Genomic DNA, 22016 nt, shown 5'->3' with positions numbered 1-22016 from the left:
CGCCAAACCTACCCATCTAACTCCAGTGGATCTGTGGCTACATCCCATCGAAGCAGCCACTTTTCTGGAACTGGAGATAGACCCAGAGCCAGATTGAACAGAGGAACGAACAAATAAACATAACAAAAACACTGTTACAACAACAACAGAGAGAATTGGAGATCTTCTCTTAGTTCGGCTTGTGGAACAAATATTTAGTAATGGGCCAGCTATGTACGTTATTAAGTAAGCCCGTATTGCTTAACGTAATTTAATATTTCGAGTCATTTAAGAAGAAGTTTGATTACTTAAAATGTTTGGTATATGTCAATGATTTAAGGTACCTACAGATTTTAGTACAAAATACATATTTTGATACAAAATCAGTATATTTTATATACGGCATAATTATTGTGTTTGGTTTGGTTTTGCTTTTTTTGGACCGTATTGATCTACTATATTGGTCTACTCCTTCAAAACAAAATTTGAAAATTTTTCGCATAAGTGCAGCTTAGAAACAGTTCTCTCATGAAGCGGTTTATGTTCGGGCTCATTTCCATACTTCCTGAGATACTGTCCCAAAGATCTATATAACCCTGCCGGTACCAACTCAGATTACTGATGAGAACAAAAACTTCGAATTGATTATTTAATTTGCACATCGTAAAATTTCTTTCAAACGTACATCAAGTTACAAGAAGGTCAATAGAGGAAACATTTTCGGATACCTCCCTCACAAAAGTTGGAAAGGAGCAATTAACATTGGTACCTCCCACACAAAATTTATCGCAAATGTGCGGTTTTACAGAAGGCTGATATTAATATTATTATTATGCTGACTGAGTCTTTAAGGGGAGTCCTCGGTTTGGTGTAATCCTTGCACCGTTCATAATTGTTCGTCAAAGCTTACGTCAAATTCGAAGATGGACTATACGTTCCAATTCTTTCAGTACTATAAAATTCCCATAATATAAAATGTTGACTTTATAAATTGTTTCTACCGATTTCTTGATAAGAATATTTTTTGGAGCTCTAAGTATCGATTCCTAGGCCGTACCATATCTGGCAGGGGATTTGTGTAAACTCTTAGGGTGGTTGTATCTTGGTGAACCAATTAAACATGCTAATATTTTGACATTTTTTTCATAAGGCGAGTAAACAGTACCGTTATAACGCCCAGCAAAAATACTCATTACAAATCGACCTACTTTCTCATTATTTTAACACGGGCATGTCATAGGGAGTAAGTACTTACTTTTTGGCCACTAAAAAGTAGATAAATAAGTAGCTACTCCCTGGTTACTTCAAGTCGTAACTACTTATTTAAGTACTTATTTATTTACTTTTAAGTGCCAAAAAAAAGTACTTACTCCCTATGACATGCCCGTGTTAATATAATGAGAAAGTAGGCCAATTTGTAATGAGTATTTTTGCTGGGCGCATATGTGAAACATGTTAGGTATTGAAAATCTCGGCCATTATATACTCTACATGCCCACAAAAATATAATTTAAAAATCCTCTCGTATGCTCCTATCTATTCAGATGAACATCTTTGTTTTTTTACGGAGTGGTCGCAAAACTTTTACATCAAAAAATTATCAACATAGGTCCATATTTTGGTATAGCCCACAAAGAAGATACCACTTGATTTTAGCTAAATTTTTTGACCGAACTATCTGGGAAATTTAGGTCCACTCCTGTTATTGCTTTTTTTTTGTTTTGCACTGCAGCAAAATGATGATATTTAGCTCAGGAAAGACGACAGATTTTTTTACTTTCCTTCCCAGGAAAATCTGAAGGAAGGGGTTCCATGCGATGACGTGATTTCATGGCATCTTTTGCGTTGGTTCAAACGAAGTCGTGATAGATCCGATCTTTCATTAGCATTTGAACGAATGCAAAGGAAGTCGTTAAACATCCGATCTTTTCATCAGCATTTGAACCGATGCAAAAGAAGTCGTGAAATATCCGATATGTTCATCAGCATTTGAACGCATTCCATCGATCCAATAGAGATGTATTTTGTGTTTTATTTGTACACATTTTTCTAAATATATAAGATTAATTATTTACAATAGGCTTGATGTTGTCGAAGACTCGAAATCACTACCAACGTTGTTAAAACTCTAGTCGTAATGATGATGTCATTGAAAAAGGTTGAAGAAAATGACATGCCAAAGCATTGGTCTAAATGACATGCTTTGGATCAAAAAATGAGTAGCATCTTTTGGGGTCCACGCTCATATAAAATTCATCGATGAAGATGCTAAAAAGATGACATGTCAGATCACTTGCACCCATGATTAAATGGCATCTTTGATATCGAACATTTTGCTGGCTTTTTTTGTAAAAAAAAAACTTGAAAAATAGAGTACTAGGAATGAATTTCCCCCCGCAGCAATTACAATGACATAGCACATCACGTGTAAACCGAAGAGCATGCAATCATGCATTATTTAAATTATATGCTCAATGGCGTTAGTCCGTTCTTAAGTGTCTTTGAATGTTCTTTCCAAAATTATTCTGATTTGCTTAGACGTGTATCCGTAATGCTATGATCACCTATTTAGGAAAATAATAACAGCTATTCTTGAATATTTTATTTGAAAACTGTCCTATATAGGGATATTTAATCCAATCATTTGCTTCAACGAAGTCTCATTTTTGTTCTGTATTCAAATGCAATTCATTTTTTTTTTTTTCACATAACCAATTAAAGCCTCTGGCACTTTTCGAAAACTATCCAGTAGGCAGTCATTCGTTCATTCATTTATTTATTCCAGGTTTACGCGAGCATGATTTCAGGCAGTTATAAACAAAAAACCAACAAAACTAAACAAAAAAACACAATAAAATTGCCTTTTAAATTGATGGAAAAACTGGGCCACCGAACATAACGACCTTCTTTCCAGAAGTTCACATTTTAATGGTCATGTTTTACATGTGAAATTTCATGGGGTTTAGGTTTTGCACAGTTTGAATTGTGAATGGTTTTTTTCCTCGATGAACTTAATTTCGAAATCTAGGCGCTGGTTGGCAGGGTACCTCAATGCATGAACTTGTGTGTGTGTTTGTGAATATCAATTGGGAGAGTGCAGGTGCTGCCATTAGAATTTTATGTTTGTTTTTTAGTTGTTGTTTTGGTGGTTATATGTGAGCTAACAACCGTTAAGTTTTGAGTAATTGGGAGAAGGGTTAACAAATAAGGAATATATTTCGCACAGATCTTGGGTTTGGGACGAGTACTTTATCAGTATTAGCATTAGGTTTATTCCTTTACTTCTTTAATGGTAAAAGTGGTAAAAGAAAGTTTTACCAGAAAAGTAAGGGATCGAGAAAATGGTCGATCTGGTAGCAATGTCAAAGAGAAACTTCATAAATTCACTTTTATACTTTTATTTCACAGTTTTTAATTTTGTTTTGTCAGCGTTAGCTTTTTTCTTCGGTTTTTGTTCATTTTTTCTTCATTATCAAATATGTAATCGTCAAACAAATGTCGAAAAATCAGTTCTACCATTTTTTAACCGAAGAAATTTGTCTGGTAACTTGTGGTAGAAGAGGAAGGCATTTATGCTTTCTCTTCTTATTAGTGTATTAGTATTAGTATTAGTATTAGTATTAGTATTAGTATTAGTATTAGTATTAGTATTAGTATTAGTATTAGTATTAGTATTAGTATTAGTATTAGTATTAGTATTAGTATTAGTATTAGTATTAGTATTAGTATTAGTATTAGTATTAGTATTAGTATTAGTATTAGTATTAGTATTAGTATTAGTATTAGTATTAGTATTAGTATTAGTATTAGTATTAGTATTAGTATTAGTATTAGTATTAGTATTAGTATTAGTATTAGTATTAGTATTAGTATTAGTATTAGTATTAGTATTAGTATTAGTATTAGTATTAGTATTAGTATTAGTATTAGTATTAGTATTAGTATTAGTATTAGTATTAGTATTAGTATTAGTATTAGTATTAGTATTAGTATTAGTATTAGTATTAGTATTAGTATTAGTATTAGTATTAGTATTAGTATTAGTATTAGTATTAGTATTAGTATTAGTATTAGTATTAGTATTAGTATTAGTATTAGTATTAGTATTAGTATTAGTATTAGTATTAGTATTAGTATTAGTATTAGTATTAGTATTAGTATTAGTATTAGTATTAGTATTAGTATTAGTATTAGTATTAGTATTAGTATTAGTATTAGTATTAGTATTAGTATTAGTATTAGTATTAGTATTAGTATTAGTATTAGTATTAGTATTAGTATTAGTATTAGTATTAGTATTAGTATTAGTATTAGTATTAGTATTAGTATTAGTATTAGTATTAGTATTAGTATTAGTATTAGTATTAGTATTAGTATTAGTATTAGTATTAGTATTAGTATTAGTATTAGTATTAGTATTAGTATTAGTATTAGTATTTTTAAGGCATTTGACGGTGGCGGCTATGAGCCTTATGCCGGGCTCCAAGCATACAGGCTAAAAACCGACGTAGTTTCACCCCGCGGTAAATCGATCCCCAGATGGGTGTTTTTATGAACCAAGCCTGCCACGATTTATGCCTGCGCCCAGGCCCCGCTTTCCTTTATTCTCTCTCGTCAAGGTATTTTTATACCCTCCACCATAATATGGAGGGTATAATGAAATTTGTCATTTCGTTTGTAACACATCAAATATTTATCGGAGGCCCTATAAAGTATACAAAATATATATTTATTCTTGATCAGGGTAAAATTCTAAGTCGATATAACTATGTCGGTCCGTCCGTCGGTCTGTTGAAATCAAGATACAGCTCTCATGCAGCCCGAATACAACGGTACCTCCCGATTTTCGGTATTTTGAAGGTTATGGCCTCAATAATCCTCCAAAAAGTCTGAAATTTGGTATTTAGTCTTCACTTTGGGTATAAAACTTTCCATATGAAATTTGTCGGTATAGGTCCACGCCTTCATAAAGCCCCCATATAACGCTACCTTCCCATTTTCGGTATTTTGGAGGTTGTGACCCCAATATTCCTCCGAAATGGCAAAAATTTGGTATTTAGTCTTCATTTGTGGTATAAAAATTTCCATATGAATTTTGTTGGTATAGGTTCACGCTCTCATATAGCCTCCATAGAACGGTACCTCCCGATTTTCGGCATTTATAATTCCTTATTCGAAAAGCCTTTTGAATAACCCTTTATAGCAACAACGGCGACCCATGAATATTGTATGCCATCCGTATGCATTTCTAATTGCTTACACCGAAAGGGCCATAAAGTACGCCAGTAAAAAGAAAAGGAATGACAAGCGGAAGCATTGCCTGCACGGTGTTTGTTTATCAAACAAATCTGTTCATTTACAGTTAACGGTTGAAACCTGCAGATTACACCAAAAAAGCCAATGAATGGCGCTATGGAAAGTGATTTAGTGGCATAGGATTTGTTTGTGGTAATGGTGAAAGCAAAAAAGCACTAGGGAGGTTTTTTGCATATTTTAAGTATGGTTATGTTGGACTATACCGATTACTTGATTACTTACTTACTTACCTTGTAGCTTAATCTTTTTGGATAAGCAATTAAAATATAAATTTTTGATTTTTAGAGGGAATGTGATCAACAATTGTTTAAATTAATGGAGCTGTTAATACCCCATACAGGCTCACCTTTTTATAATCAAAATAAATGTCTCTAAAGGCTAAGTCGCTCTGGCTATGAGTGTCCATTCGTTCCTCCATCTGTCAGTTTGCGCATTTCGACTCTACAGGTCGTCATATCAGATGACGTCTCAATGAAGAAAAAAAATCTTATTATTGTGCGGATTAGAGGAGGGGACGTGCCGCTTCGTGAGTAGTGTCTTGAAAAGTTTTTGGGCCATGCGTAACCGCTTTTTTGTAAAATTGTATCACGATCTTGTTAAATTGCTGGTTCAAACATTCCGCTTTTAAAGTAGGGTAAAGAGAACGAATTAAACACGAAAATCGAACAGCCATTTCTTTGTTTTTACTGCAGAAAAGACTTTCTTCCATACCTCTCTTTGCAATTTCACATCGTATTCAAAACGAGCAGTGCTTTCATTAAGCAATTGTCAAATTGTGTAGAATATTCTGCTGGTGTTTGTTGTGATTTCAGCTTTTCTCCAACTTCCGTGGTTTTACTGTTCATACTTTTCGCTGGACGTAACTTTGCTAAAACAAGGGAGTGATTCGAGTCGATGTTGACCCTCGAATCGATTTTCAGGACAATAACTTGATAATCACCATGTTTTTCTGCTACTACAAATATATTGGGCGCCACCGTGGTGCAGTGGAATGCACACCCGCCTTGCACGCAGAAGGTCCTGGGTTCGATTCCCAGGCCAGGGAACATCAAACTTACGGTCGAAAAATGCCCTTCAGTAATACTTACTTACTTAGCTGACCCATTACAGAACATTTGTTCCATAGACCGAACTAAGAAAATATCTCCATTCCTCTCTGTTTTTCGCTTCGCTTTTTGGAATACCGCGCCTTTTCATTTCTTCATCCACTTGTATGCTCCATCGAAGCTTAGGCCTGCCGATTCTGCGTGCACCGCCATGTGGCATGTATTCATACGCCTTTTTAGCCGGTTCATCATCGCTCATTCTTATGATATGGCTTAGCCAACGCAATCGTTGCATCTCGATACGTTTAACGATATTCATGGTCAACGCAAATCGGCCCGTAGATCTTTCGAAGAATTTTCCTCTCAAACACACCAAGCACTGTCTTATCTGCTTGCGCAAGTACCCACGCTTCGGAGTCATACATTAGCACGGGTATTATCAGCGTTTTGTATATTGTTATTTTTGTTTGACGAGATGTGGCTTTGTTTTTAAATTGCTTAATTAAACCATAGTAGCATCTGTTGGCCAATACAATTCTTCTTCTTATTTCAGAACTGATGTTGTGTGTTGTGTTTATGACAGTGCCGAGGTAGACGAAGTCTTTAGCTACCTCAAAATTGTAGGTACCAACTTCCACAGTTGGTCCGAGCTCTATTGACGCTTTGCGCGTAGACACCATCAATTTGGTCTTTTCGCCGTTTACCGCCAGACCCACTTTCACAGATTCTGCCTCGACCTTCCTAAGGGTATCAGTTACTTCCTTTACTGATCGTCCCATGATGTCTATGTCATCAGCATAAGCAAGTAACATGTGGCTATTGGTGTAAATTGTGCCATTTCTTTTGACATTTGCATAGGGTTTTGGGTTTTCCCGGTTTTTATCATTCCCGGGAAACGGGAATCAAAAAATTGCCATTCCCGGGAATCCGGCATTTCCCGGGAAATTTTTAAACACGAGAGTGGATCAATATTTCCGTGATTTTTTATCTTCCCATAGTAACTTATATGAAATACAATATTTTCAAAGAGTTGCTCTATCGCTCTATCGATTAAAAATGAAAAAATATAGAAAAATACACCGTGTTGTCCGGATTTCGCACACACTGACAATTTCCATTATTCAAAGTTTTTGAGTCAATTTCTTAGGAAGTATGGATCGAAAAACAAAATTCCGTTTTAACTAGGGCCGCACACAAAACATGTAGTTGGTATCGGCAGGCTTTTTTGAGATTTTGTGCCTTTACCTCAGGAAGAGTGAACTTGCCCTCCCAACAAAAGTTGCGCCGTCGTAACAGGGCCTTCAAGTAGAATTTATTGGAAAGAATTTCGAAAAGATTCGAGATGAGCTGTTAATCTGCACTTTTCCCAAATTTTGTTTTGGAGGTACCCGAAGGGCTGGTCCGATATAATCCATATTCCAACCTGATACATGAGTAGATGGAATAATACGATATACAATGTTAGAACCAATCAGAAACTTCCTGCGAGAGTTATCTTGCCAATTTTCCATTTTAGTTGTTGCCGTCAAGGTTTCTTGGAGCTTCATAATCTCAGGAAGTATGGACTTGCTCCCGACAAAATTTTTACCGTCGTAAAGGGGCTAGTAAAGACAAATTGCTGAAAAAAATCAAATCGATTCGAGAGGAGCTCTAAAACTTCACTTTTTCCGAATTTTGTGTGGAATTCGTTCAATGCCTGGAATTAATATTAGCAAAATTATCACCGATTCGGTTATTCCCTTCGAGAGTCATCGTGCGCACCATTTTAGCTATAATTGTTGAACTTTTGTGGCGAAGGTACCGAAAGTAGTGGATCACCGATATGGTCCATCTTCGAACTTAAACTAAGTTTGAAAAATCTATTCGAATTCTGATTCTATGGTATAAGAGTGACGGGCATAGTTTATTCATAAATTCAATATTAGTTGTGATAAATGTGAAAAGATATTTCCCGATTTCACGGGAAATATGATTTTGTTTCCCGGAAAAATCCCGTAACCAAAAAACCGAGAATTCCCGGGAATTCCCTGTGCGGGATTTCCTTACCCAAAACCCTACATTTGCATCTCGTATTACCTTTTCCAGCAAAATGTTGAATAGGTCACACAAAAGGATGTCTCCTTGTCTGAAACCTCTTTTGGTACAAATTTCTTCGGAGAGGTTCTTTCCAATTTTAACTGAGGACCTAGTATCAGTTAAAGTCATCATACAAAGCCGGATAAGCTTTGCGGGGATACCAAATTCAGACATTCAGACTGTCGAATGCTGCTTTATAATCGACAAAAAGGTGATATGTGTCGATCTGCATTTCTTGGGTCTTCTCTAGGATTTGCCGCAGGGTAAATATCTGGTCAATGATGGACTTGCCAGGTCTAAAGCCACATTGGTATGGTCCAATTATTTCGTTGACCATTGGCTTTAGTCGTTCGCAAAATATCCCTGACACTATCTTATAGGCAATAGGGAGAAGACTTATGCCCCTATAGTTGAAGCATACAGTCTTATCTCATTTCTTGTGGACGGGACATAGGATGCTCAGGTTCCAATCGTCGGGTACGCGTTCTTCCTGCCAGATGGTGCTAAGTAGCTGATGCATACACCTTATCAGCGCGTCGCCTCCGGTTTTAATCAGCTCGGCTGGTAAGCCATCGGCTCCTGCTGCCTTATTATTCTTCAGCCGATTTATTGATGTCTTTACTCATCTTGGCTGGGCGGTATATATTCAATACCATCTTCTGGGATTGGGTCTGTGGTATCTTCGTCGTCTTCGCTGCTATTGGATACCAACAATTTTGAAAAATGCTCTTTCCATATCCTGAGCACACTATCTGTATCAGTTACCAAATTACCTTGCTGGTCATTCTGACTCCTGTACATCTCGATTTTTTCACACTCCCGCTTTTCCATCTCTCTCTTTTTTCCTGCGGAAAAGACGATTCTCCTCTCTCCTTTTCTCCCTGTATCTCTCTCGTGCGCTACGCGTTGCTACGGATTGTAAAGTAGCCCTATATGCCGCATTTTTCTCTTCGGTGGCAGCACGACACTCCTGATCATACCATGGATTCCTTGGTGGAGGTATCTGGTATCCAAGTATGGATTTTGCGGCTGTTTGCATGGAGTGGACAATACTTTGCCATTGCTCTGATATATTATCGGGATGAGGAGTGCTTTGATTAAGCAATTGGGCTAGTTAAGTGGAATATGCTGTGTTTAAATCTGGTGCTGCTAACTACCATCTTTTTTGCCGCTGCGAAGTCTATCAGCCTCATGCCATTGTCAGATGTTTCATTGCGGAGACTATATTTTCCGACTGTTGGGCCAAAGATATTTTCCTTTCCAATTTTGGAATTAAAATCGCCTAGAATAATTTTAATGTCATGGGCAGGACAACGGTCATATGTTTCTTCTAAGCGCTCGTAAAATATATCTTTGGTCTGTTCGTCCTTGTCTTCAGTGGCAGCATGAGCTCAAATAAAGCTGATGTTGAAGAATTTTGCTTTTATTCGAATTGTAGCAAGTTTTTCATTTACTGGTGTGAAGCTGGAGACCAGGTGTTTTATCCTCCGACCAATTACAAATCCGCAGCCAAACTCATGCTTTATGTCATGGCAGCTATAATACAGTGCTTAGGTGTTCTTGTGACGCCTTTCCCTCGTATTTCCTGTATGACAGTAATGTCGGCCTTGTACTTTTCAAGTACATCTGCCATTCCAGGTGCAGATTCGCAGGACCATTAAAACGTTTGCGGAAGTCGTCAACTTTTGAGGGCTTTGTTTTTCCTTTCTTTTGTTTTTTCATAGTAGGCTGCTTTTTATAGGGGAGGGTTACTAACCCTGCGCCCAAACCCAAGCTTTCAACGTTCTTATGGGTGAACGCGCGGCACATTTTAGCTCACTACTTTTAACGGGTGTTAAAGGCAGCTACCCCAGGTGACACCACTGGGAGGTCAGTGTCCACTTGAGATGAAAGAGGGGCCAAGATAAATCCTGGACTTTGCCATGTTAAAGCAGGTCGGGACCGTTCCTTGGTATCTTTCATCCCTTACGTCACCGGTTTTTTTTTGTAAAATTGAATCACGATCGTGTTAAGTTGCTGGCGTCAAACATTCCGTTTTTAAAGAAGGATAAAGAGAAAGAACTAAACACGAAAATCGAACAGCTATTTCTCTGTTTTTCCGGCAGAAAAGACGTTTTTCTTCCATACCTCTCTTTGCAACTTCCACATCGTTATTAAAACGAGGAGTGCTTTCATTAAGCAATTGTCAAATTGTATAGAATATTCTGCTGGTGTTTTTCGTGTTTTCAGCTTTCCTCCAATTTTCGTGGTTTTTTCTGTTCATACCTTCCGCTACTAAAAATATGTTGGGCACCACCGTGGTGCAATAGTATGCACACCCGCCTTGCAAGCAGAAGGTCCTGGATTCGATTCCCAGGCCAGGCAATATAAAATTTTTAACGGTGGCAAAATGCCCCTCAGTAATGTTGGCGACATTTCCTGAGTATTTCAGCCATGTAAAACTTCTCTGCATGTGGTGCCACACGCCGTTCGGACTGGGCGATAAACAGCAGGTCCCATATCATTGAGCTAATATGAATTGGGATGTACTCATTGATATGAGAGAAGTCTCCAGACGGGATCTGGGATGTTTGTGGAACAATTATTATTATAAAGATATGAGTCTGATTCCATTGCAAGATGTTTAATTGGGGAGATTGAATAGCCCGAATGTTGGACATTAAATCGCCTTGAATAAATTTAATGCCATGGGCAGGATACTCATCATATGTGTATTCCAAGCGTTCGCGAAATATACCATTGGTCTACTCTTCCTTCTTTTCAGTGAGGACATGGTTGCACAGTCTTTCATCCACCGGAGTGAAACTGCAGGCCCCCTAAAGGCATGTTAAAACTTCCGGATAATTTTCTATTATACAAACTTAGCAAAGTTTGCAGGTACAGTGGACACGATATATGTTCTCTCTGGGTCAATCCCCAGTTCCAGGAATGGGGCTGCTTCGATAGGATGTAACCACAAATCTACTGGAAAGAGTTGATTAGGTTTGGCAGGGCAATTGAAAAGGTGCTGTGTGTCGTACGGGCATGTTTCGCAAGTTGGGCAGATGTTTTGTACGGTGTCATCGATCCTTGCCCTATAGGAATTTAGACGGCTGTACCATCCCGGACTTAGTTTAGACAAAACTGGTTAGTCGAGGCAACTGACGCTCCTCAGCTGCGATAGATGGGGGATGTACACCGAGGACCGCATTCAAACGATAGTTGTTTATGCACAAAGGACTCAGTGGGCCTTTATTTGTAATGGTAAACCCAAAGTCTCCACTACACCACATTTTTCATAGTAAACGTTTTTGAAATTTCAAATATCTATTTTGATTAAAATACGTAGCTTATTTTACCTATAGGAAGAAGTTTATCTTCCTTACCAAATATTTTTTCGAAAAGCCCATATTGATGTTGAGCTTCATCTTAAATTAATTATTTCACTGATCCACTGAAAAATAATCAATATAATTAAATTATTTTTCTTTTATCCGAAATAAAGAACTGCATTGTCATACACAATACGGTTTTTCGGTGGAAATTATTTATCCTACGAATAAAAAAACAGCTACAACACTTAATACAATGACTGACATTCATTCACTTCACTACCGTATTCTACGGAGTAATTGATAGCTTTATTAAGGTCGAGTCAATACTGCACAATAATTTATTAACAAAAAACACGAACTGCACTTTCACTTAAATGTCCATAAATTGTCTCCTGATGAAGTTCGTAGGTCGGTTTATTGTCCTGCCATGTGAGTCTGTAGTCAGTCTGTAATGGATAGCAGCAGACGGTAAAGCAAAATACTGCCAGCAATATGAATTCTGGCAATTTTTCAATGTTCTGCATAAAATTATGGACAAAAAGATAAGAATGCAATAAAATTATTTCAGTGGAAATAAAATATATGAATGACTTATTTTCGCATATAAAGTAAAATTAATATTAAAGTAGTTATTATGAGAGGATACAATGCCACACTCATCTCAATATGTATAAATATTGATGTTGTATTTATTTTTAAATCCTTGTCCGGCTGTGTTTATACCCTACACCACTATGTGGAAAGGGTATTATAAGTTTGATTTGGTATATTCATGTAACACCGCGAAATATTCGTCGGAGACACCCAATGTGGTATACCAATCTTCATATCTCGACGAAATAAAGCGATAATGAGATGTGTGTCCGTTCGTCCCTCCGTCCGTCCGTATTTACCGATCGTCACAAAATTTTGTATGGAGGTCGAGTTCAGACCAAAATAGCTTCCATTTTTTATTGGTGATGATCGTGAAATATTTAGCAGGTGAAATGAACCAAAAAACACAAATAAGAAAGTATCAGTAAGCTGTGCTGACAGAGATATACCTTCAGCCACTGACCCAACAAAAAAAAAAAAAAAAACAAAACCAAAGACAATAATTATGCCGTATATCAAATACATTGATTTTGTATCACAAGTTTTAGAGTTATCTTGCACGATAGCTATTTGAGTATGTACCGGCAGGGTTTTGGAGCTTGGTCCATTATCTCAGGATGTACTGAATTATTGCGGAAAAATATTGTACCGTTTTAAATGAGGCCGCTAGAACAACCTACTGAAAAAAAAATCTAAACGATGCGAGAGCTCTTAAACTTCACTTTTTCGAATTTTGTGTGGGAGGTACCCGAAGGAGTGGACCATAGCCCATATTCCAACCTGATACAACACTGGATGATATAATATGATGTGCAAAGTCTGCTCCAACCAGAATCTCCCTGCGAGAATTATCTTGCGGATTTACCATTTTGGGTGGTGCCGTCAGGGTTTCTTGGAACATTAAGGCCAATATCTCAGTAGTTATGGTCTTGCACAACAAAAAAATTGTACCGTCGTAAAGGAAGCCGCATGGCCAGCCTGCTGAAACAAAATTCAAGACGATCCGAGAGGAACTCTTAAACTTCACTTTATCCCAATTTTGTGTGGGAGGTACCCGAAAGAGTGAACCGATATAGTCCATATTCCAACCTGTTAGTCGGAGACTAAAACATCTGGTATCCAGCTTCACCCCAGTGAATGAAAGACTTGCTGCAATTCGAATAAAAGCTAAATTCTTCAACATCAGTTTAATTTGCGCTCATGCTCCCACTGAAGAAAAGGACAAACAGGACAAGCGCTAAGAAGAAACATATGACCGTTGCCGTGCCCATCATTCTAGGCGGTTTTAATACCAAAATTGGAAAGGAGAATATCTTTGGCCCAACAGTCGGGAAATTCAGTCTCCACAGTGAAACATCTGACAATGGTATGAGACTGATAGACTTTACAGCTGAAACAAACATCGTAGTTAGCAGTACCAGATTTAAGCATCTCGATATTCATAAGGGCACCTGGCTGTCTCCAGATCAAAGAACAAGTAATCAAATTGATCATGTTGTGATAGATGGAAGACATTCATCGAGCGTGTTGGATGTACGATCGTTCCGAGGCGCAAACATTGATTCGGACCACTACCTTGTTGCAGCAAAGGTACGTACCCGTCTAAACGTTGCAAATAAAGCACGAACAGACACAACGCGGAAGTTGGACATCGATAGGCTGCAAACACAACAGATAGCCACAGCATATTCCACTCAACTAGCCCAATTGCTTAACGCGAGCACTCCTTGTCCCAATAACATAACAACACAATGGCAAAATATTGTCCATACCATGCAAACAGCCGCACAATCCATACTTGGATTCCAGAGACCTCCACAAAGGAATTCATGGTATGACCAGGAGTGTCGTGTTGCTACCGAAGAGAACAATGCGGTATATAGAGCATAGCCGACCAAGAAGAGAGCACACAAAAATCCTGAATATTGCCAATTTTTGACAGTGTGTTAGTAAGGTTGTATGCCCACATGCTGCAAAACAAAAACAAATCAAAACATTTGCTCTCTTTTGTATGTTCTTTCGTTGGGTTCGGGTCATGTGTGTGTGAATAGCCAAAAAACTTCGTAACTTTAACAATATCAAAGAACGACATTGATATAGAGCTACTTTACAATCAGTAGCAACGGGTAGCGCACGAGAGAGATATCGGGAGAAAAGGAGAGACGAGAAACGTCTGTTCCGCAAGAAAAAGAGAGAAATGGAAAAGCAAGAGTGTGAAAAATCGGGATGTATAGGAGTCAGAATGAAGTCCGAAAATTCTACCAAAGAGTGAAACATCAAACAGATGGCTTTGGTACAGGCACATCATCCTGTAGAGACCAACAAAGTGATCTGGTAACAGATACAGATAGTGTGCTCAGGATGTGGAAGGAACATTTCTCCAATCTGCTGGTATCCAATAGTAGCGAAGACGATGGTACCACAGATCCAATCCCAGAAGATGGTATAGAATGTATACTGCCCGGCCAAGATGAGGTAAAAACAGCAATCAACCGGCTGAAGAATAATAAAGCAGCAGGAGCCGATGGCTTACCAGCCGAGCTGTTTAAAACCGAAGACGACGCGCTGATAAGTGTATGCATCAGCTAGTTAGCACCATCTGGCAGGAAAAACGCGTACCCGACGATTGGAACATAAGCATCCTATGTCCCGTCCACAGGAAAGGAGATAAGACTGTATGCTCCAACTATAGGGGCATAAGTCTTCTCCCTATTGCCTATAAGATAGTGTCAGGGATATTGTGCGAACGACTAAAGCCAATGGTCAACGAAATAATTAAACCATACCAATGTGGCTTTGGACCTGGCAAGTCCACCATTGACCAGATATTTACCCTGCGGCAAATCCTAGAGAAGACCCAAGAGATACAGATCGACACATATCACCTTTTTGTCGATTATAAAGCAGCATTCGACAGTCCCCTCCGATCAAAGTTATTCCATGCAATGTCTGAATTTGGTAACCCCACAATATTCATCCGGCTTTGTAAGATGATTTTAACCGATACTAGGTCCTCAGTTAAAACTGGAAAGAACCTCTCCGAAGAATTTTGTACCAAAAGAGGTTTCAGACAAGGAGACAGCCGTTCGTGTGACCTATTCAACATTTTGCTGGAAAAGGTAATACGAGATGCAAATGTCAAAAGAAATGGCACAATTTACACCAATAGCCACATGTTACTTGCTTATGCTGATGACATAGACATCATGGGACGATCAGTAAAGGAAGTAACTGATACCTTTAGGAAGGTCGAAGCTGAATCTGCGAAAGTTGGTCTGGCGGTAAACGGCGAAAATACCAAGATGATGGTGTCGACGCGCAAAGCGTCCATAGAGCTCGGACCTAGAGCTTGGTACCTACAATTTTGAGGTAGACTTCGTCTACCTCGGCACTGCCATAAACACAACAAACAACATCAGTTGTGAAATAAGTAGAAGAATTGTATTGGCCAACAGATGCTACTTTGATTTAAGTAAGCAGTTTAAAACGAAGCCACATCTCGTCAAACAAAAGTAACGCTCTACAAAACACTGATACTACCCGTGGTGATGTATGGTTCCGAAGCCTGGGTACTTGCGCAAGCAGATAAGGCAGTGCTTGGCGTGTTTGAGAGAAAAATTCTTCGAAAGATCTACGGACCAATATGCGTTGACGGTTAGTATCGACGTCGTATGAACCACTAGCTGTATCTGCTATATAACGACACCAATATAGTTAAACGTATCGACATGCAGCGATTACGTTCGCTAGGCCATAGAATAAGAATGAGCGATGATGAACTCGCTAAAAAGGCGTATAAATTCGAGCCACATGGCGGTGCACGCAGAATTGGCAGGTCAAAGAATAGATGGATGAATAGATGACAAGGCGCGGTATTCCTGAAAGCGAATCAATAAATGCAGAGAATTGGAGATCTTTTCTGTGTTCGGTCTATTGAACAAATGTTTTGTAATGCGTCAGCTAAGTAAGTAAAGTAATACGATGTGCCAAGTTTGGACCAAATCGATTGCTCCCTTCGAGAGTTATCGTTACACTATTTTACAGACAAATTTTGAACTTTTTTGGGGGAGGTACCCTAATGAGTGGAGTGAAGTTTGGACAAAATATTGCGATACCCAAAGTTTTAGAGTTATCGTGCGAACTAGCCAGCCAGACAGACGGACGGACATGGCTCAATCGACTCCAAATTATCTGAAACGAATTTCGTCCAAAAATACTTTTGGTCTAAAACCGTTATTTCGATGAGGCACATTTTTGGCCGTATCAAAGCCTAAAGGCTGAGGGTATAATAATAATATTTGCAATTTTTAGGAGCTCTGTAGTTCGCAATAATAATCGACCACAACATTTGGTTGAAAATTGTGAAAAATGTTAATATACAACATATATCTTAATTTCTGGGAGAGACATCCCGGACAAGTTAGGTATACTTGGAAGAGGAACGCTTGACCTTTCTATTGATGTCAATTATGTTGATGTACATGATAAGATAACAGCCTAATATACCCAGTTATTTGTTTGTAGTTTAATCATAAACGCGCTAGAGTTCGCAATTATAGCTCAATAATCATGAAATTTTGCACCAGGTAAGAGTTTAGGTAGAAGAAGATGCCTACAATTTAAGATGATGATCTGATATTATTTAGCGAATGACCATGGACGATTATTTTTGTATGAAAAATAAAAAAATACCGGCAAAGTGGCCTACATATGGAAAAAGAACTACTGACCTTTCTCCCTGATGCAAACTACAATAACGTGTCTGCTAGATAACGGGCCTACTGCCTTATATATAATGGGTTTTGTGTAGAGAACCACATTTTTCCATTCCCAGTTTTTGTTTCATTTTTGCAAATTACATGGTGCTCTAGCGTATTAATTGTCCAATTAGATTTTTATACATACATTGCATGGGTCACTTTGTCACCGTTTTTCAAAACGATTCCCCAGGCAACATCAAATTTTCAACATGTGGCAAAATACCCTTCAGTAATATTGGCGACATTTTCTGAGTATTTCAGCCATGTAAAACTTCTCTACAAGTGGTGTCTTAGGACACGCCGTTCGGACTCGGAGATAAGCTGTGGGTGCCATGTCATTGAGCAAATATAAATCGGGGTACACTCACTCATTGATATACGAGAAGTCTCCCTTGTCACTTCGGGGATGTTTTTGGAATAATTATTATATTATTATTTAAGTTTGGTGTGATACGGTACAAGAATCCACAAAGTTATTTCTTAGAGGTTAGGCCGAGGCGATTTGAAAACCTTAATGGGCGCTTCGCGTTTCTGATTCCTGGGATTGAACTGAGCAAAAAAGTCTACTGGACCATATGTCTTCGATGAAAATCGAGCCTCCCGATTTTGACTTTAAGTTTTTTATCTAGGTTTTTTGACATCTTCGCATATAACAGCCAAACCATTGGGATTTTCGAGCCAACACAAAGAAAAAATTGTAGCCAAGACAGTAGTTAAGAACTCTCTAATACATCGCAAAAACATTGGAACGGTTTTTCAGGCAGTTTTGGTCTTGAGAAGGTGCAAATTTTTCGGAAAATGTCGATAAATGGCACTGTGCTACAAAAGTTGACCAGCAAAATATTCAAGCGTTCTGATGCAAATTTTTATCGTGTTGGCATCCATGGAGAACGCAAATGCCATCAGTTCGTTTAGGTCACTTCGTTTTATTTTTTTATAACGGTAAAAGTAGTGAAAATCTGGGTTTCTTATACTTTCAAATTTAAACGGGCTTATTTTTTTCCACAACGGATTTCTTTGGATCCTTCTTCCTTTTAAAGGGGTGAATAATATCTTTTGAATAAGCTATTATTGTTTTAAATCGGTTAACAAATGGCTAAGTTATAGTGGTTTATGTCTGAGAACCCCCCTAAAAAACCTATAACTGAATTTCTCACAATTTTCAAAATAAATATTGAACAAAATAAAAAACATTATATTTTTGAAAATAATGAGAAATTCAGTTGTAGTTTTTTGTCTTTGTCTTTGTGTTGGCTCGAAAATCTCAATGGTTTGGCTGTTATATGCGAAAATGTCAAAAAAACGTAGATAAAAACTTAAAGTCAAAATCGGGAGGCTCGATTTTCATCGAAGACATATGGTCCAGTAGACTTTTTTACTCAGTTCAATCCCAGGAATCAGAAACGCGAAGGGCCTATTAAGGTTTTTTCCTTCCACACAAATCGCCCCGGCCTAGTAGAGGTGTAGGGTATCACATGGTCGGCCCCTCCGACTATAGCCTTGGCTTACTTGTTTTTAATTGTTTCTTAATTGTTTATTTTATTACTCAATATCTTTACTACTGTGACAATTTAAACAACAAAATGTGGAAACTGTCCTAATTTACCAGAATATTTATTCCGGAATGTACTTTATACGTAAAATCCAATTTATGAAATTCTCAATTTTTTTCCTTCTCATACATTTCCAGATGATGATTATGGCCAAAAGACTGTCTCCGTTTTAGTGGATGGTATTGAAACTGATTTGGAAATAATAGATCATCCAGCATGTGAAATGTCGGTAAGTCGTATGTCGTACAATAAAAAAACGAACTTATTGCTAATGCTCATTACCATCATGGACATCTCATTACATTATCATTACATTAAGAATATTAAATCAGCCAATCATGAATGCATGTTATTCCATGTAGTACCCTTAGAATGTGAAGGTAATACTACTGCCTAGGTCAAGATTGGACTTGGCTAATTGCCATTGCCAGTAGAAATTGCAAATGATAGATAAAAATAGGTAACTTGTGACAAGTAACGGTAAAGAAAAGTGATGACAGAAGCCAACCAAAAATCGATTTGGCAAGTGAAATACACTTCAACAACACAGCAATGCCAAATTGCTGATGACATAGTTTTTTTTCTTCTTCCATTGTCAGCCTTTCTTCGTTGGTTACCTTTTTAACGATTATGATTAATAAACAAAATGAATGTTTAACAAACATAAAAGAAAGAACATTTGTTTTAACTGGCCAAGTTTGGGTGCAAACATAATAAATTTTCAGAGACAGTGTTCACAATAAAAGTTGGTCATATTACATATTATAATTGTTCCACAAACATCCCATGCGGGACATATCAATAATTGCACCCCCATTCATATTAACTCAATGATATGGGGCCTATTGTTTATCGCCGAGTCCGAACGGCGTGTCCTAAGACACCACTTGTAGAGAAATTTTACTGAGAAATTCGCCTCAAACACATTCCGTGACGGCGAAAACAAATATTTCGCCTCTGTTTATGAATTTTGACATTTCAAATCTGTGTTTTTGTTTGAATTCGCTTGAGAGAGGACCTATATAATTGGGCCCTGGAAACCATCCTACAAAACTGGACCCACCCAAGACACTATTAACACTCGATGAATACTGTGAAGCTCAATTATATCTCTTTATAATTTTGCGCGAAGGACACTGTCGAGAATCCTTTTTGAAATAGTGCGATATAAACATTCCAAATTTTCTCTGAGAGTCAGTGGGATGCCGTAGGTTTTTTACAGCTTTAAGGTACATATTTGATTAAGGACTTGCCCTCCAAAAAATATAAATCTCGAGGACTACCTGCTGAAAATTTTCAAAACGAAATTGCGAGATGATGTGTTTGGACCAAATCGGTTGATCCGTACGAGAGTGCGGCAGCCAGACAGACAAACAGACCGAAATTTCACCGGATTGACCTGGAACCACACAACACCCGTGATTCGGTCACGTGTTTGTATTTGTATTGTTTTTCTGTGTTGGAAGCAGCATATCCCGGTATGGCTGCTCCGTATTCTTTTAGTCCGTGGCGGGACGGAGGAAAATCCAGTACCAATCTATGTGTGCTCAGTTTACCACATCCGCATCCACCACACTCATACTTCGGTGAGATAGAATGGATGTCGGGAGTGGGTGCATCTCAGGACTCGTCTATGCAAAGGACTACGTCCGTGCGATGTACTACGACAGGGAAGATGTTGCTGCACGCTGCAAAAACTCAGCCCCAAGTGAGTCGTCATCAGAATACGCGACTCCTCCACAGCTGCACAAGCAGCACTGATCATCAGCCGTTGTTGTTCCAATCCCTGAAAATACATCCTGTTTGCAATTTAATTGCAATGGTCTCCGAGGTAAGATCGATAAAATAATGGATTTCGTGAGTCAGAAGAGTATCAGGGTCGCGGCGGTGCGGCGGTGCGGGAAACCAGGATCAACAACAACTGCAGCTTACCGGGTTGGGATGGTTACAACATAGTGAGGAAGGATCACACTAGAAATGGAGGTGAGTGATTAGCTTTCCTTTGGCACCAGTCTGTTCAATACAGACCTATCTCCCTTGAGCCTGACTCTAATGACCCGTACATGTAATGACTGCTACCCCCAGTCAGGTATGGAACTGCCGAGGTACTCGTAGAGTTGCAGAACGTATACATCCCGCCAATAAGTAGATGTACTCCAGGTTACAGGCCCAACATTACTCCGCTTTTGAAAGGTCATAATCGTCTGGTCTTGGGGGACTATAATGCTAATTACGAGTTATGGCATTCGGCCATACAAAATGACCAGAGGAGTATAGCGCTGGCTAAACAGATTGGCAGCCCTCTACCCGAATTAGCGTAGGGTGCCATAGTTCGGCACACATACCCGTCGTGTTACCTGGTCTGACAAAAGACGTCACTTTACACCCGTCGTTTCTTGCCATAATTGTATCCATCAGCAGAGCGCCCCATTTCATCACCTCTGAACGCCGCACTTTGATCAGTCATTGGAAATCCAATTGGCCCAGTGTCAGAGAGTTCACTAATCATCGCTTGAGAGATCTGCCCAATCCTTCTGAAGGGACGTTCCGTGACATCATCACTGCTGTAGCCACACGCTAGTTCCTGGTCGAATCCCTGAAGTGAGACCAAACTTCCCACCACAGGCTACGGAATTAGCAAATGAGCATGGTGAGCTTCGTCGTACCAAAACCAGTGACCCCAGAGTCAGGGAGATTACACTGGAATTTAACAGTTTGGTAGGTGAGCATAAGCGGAACAGGTGGTGAAATCATCTAAATGGTTGCAACGTTGGAGTCTGAATAAGTGAATTGTGGGCAACGGTTAAGTCACTCTCGAACCCTGTAAAGAAGGAAGGTATGACCTCAGTCACGTTTGGCGACGTTACGCTGACTGATCCGAAGAGGTGCGCAAGTTATTTCATCGACAGCGTGTCTTACACCCCGGTCGTAACAGGGCAAAGTGAATAGTACTATAATAGAAATCTTCTCGCCGTGGAGGAGCCACCACAATTAAAATGTCATTAGGAATGCTAAACCATCTAAAGCGTTAGGCCCTGAAGGTATCTCTGTGGTAATACTGAATCAGTTGGAGTTGAACATTTCATCAAAGTTTTCCACCCATCGCTAGTCACCCACGTAGCGACCGTTTATCGGCAGGGATGCAAGCAAAAGCTACTCAGATGCCAATCATCAGTATGGTTTCCGTAAGCAGCACAGCCCTGAATGCTACCTCCACACATGCCATTCGAGGACTCAACCAGACATAGCGTGCGAGTGGACAGTGTTGGTGCCACGCGACTTACCAAACACTCCACACTATTTGAGGACATCGAGCAGACTACCCTCCAGCTAAATATGAAATCTTGAAATGTCAAGAACAAGATGTCGATTTCCCGT

At 38.7% G+C, this 22016-nt stretch overlaps 1 protein-coding gene across 1 annotated transcript in view; it reads left to right on the top strand.

Moving 5' to 3' along the window:
• LOC141399140 (uncharacterized) overlaps positions 1-22016 on the top strand; it is a 337564-nt gene that overhangs the window by 310182 nt on the left and 5366 nt on the right. Inside the window, exon 10 of the mRNA XM_073977303.1 lies at positions 18776-18867. Coding sequence (XP_073833404.1) covers positions 18776-18867 — 92 coding nt within the window. The remainder of the gene's footprint in view (positions 1-18775; positions 18868-22016) is intronic.

This window comes from Musca autumnalis, unplaced genomic scaffold (assembly GCF_047663935.1).
Source record: "Musca autumnalis isolate F117 unplaced genomic scaffold, ASM4766393v1 scaffold_3, whole genome shotgun sequence".
Lineage (NCBI taxonomy): Eukaryota > Metazoa > Arthropoda > Insecta > Diptera > Muscidae > Musca > Musca autumnalis.
This window is presented reverse-complemented; position numbering and strand designations above follow the sequence as displayed.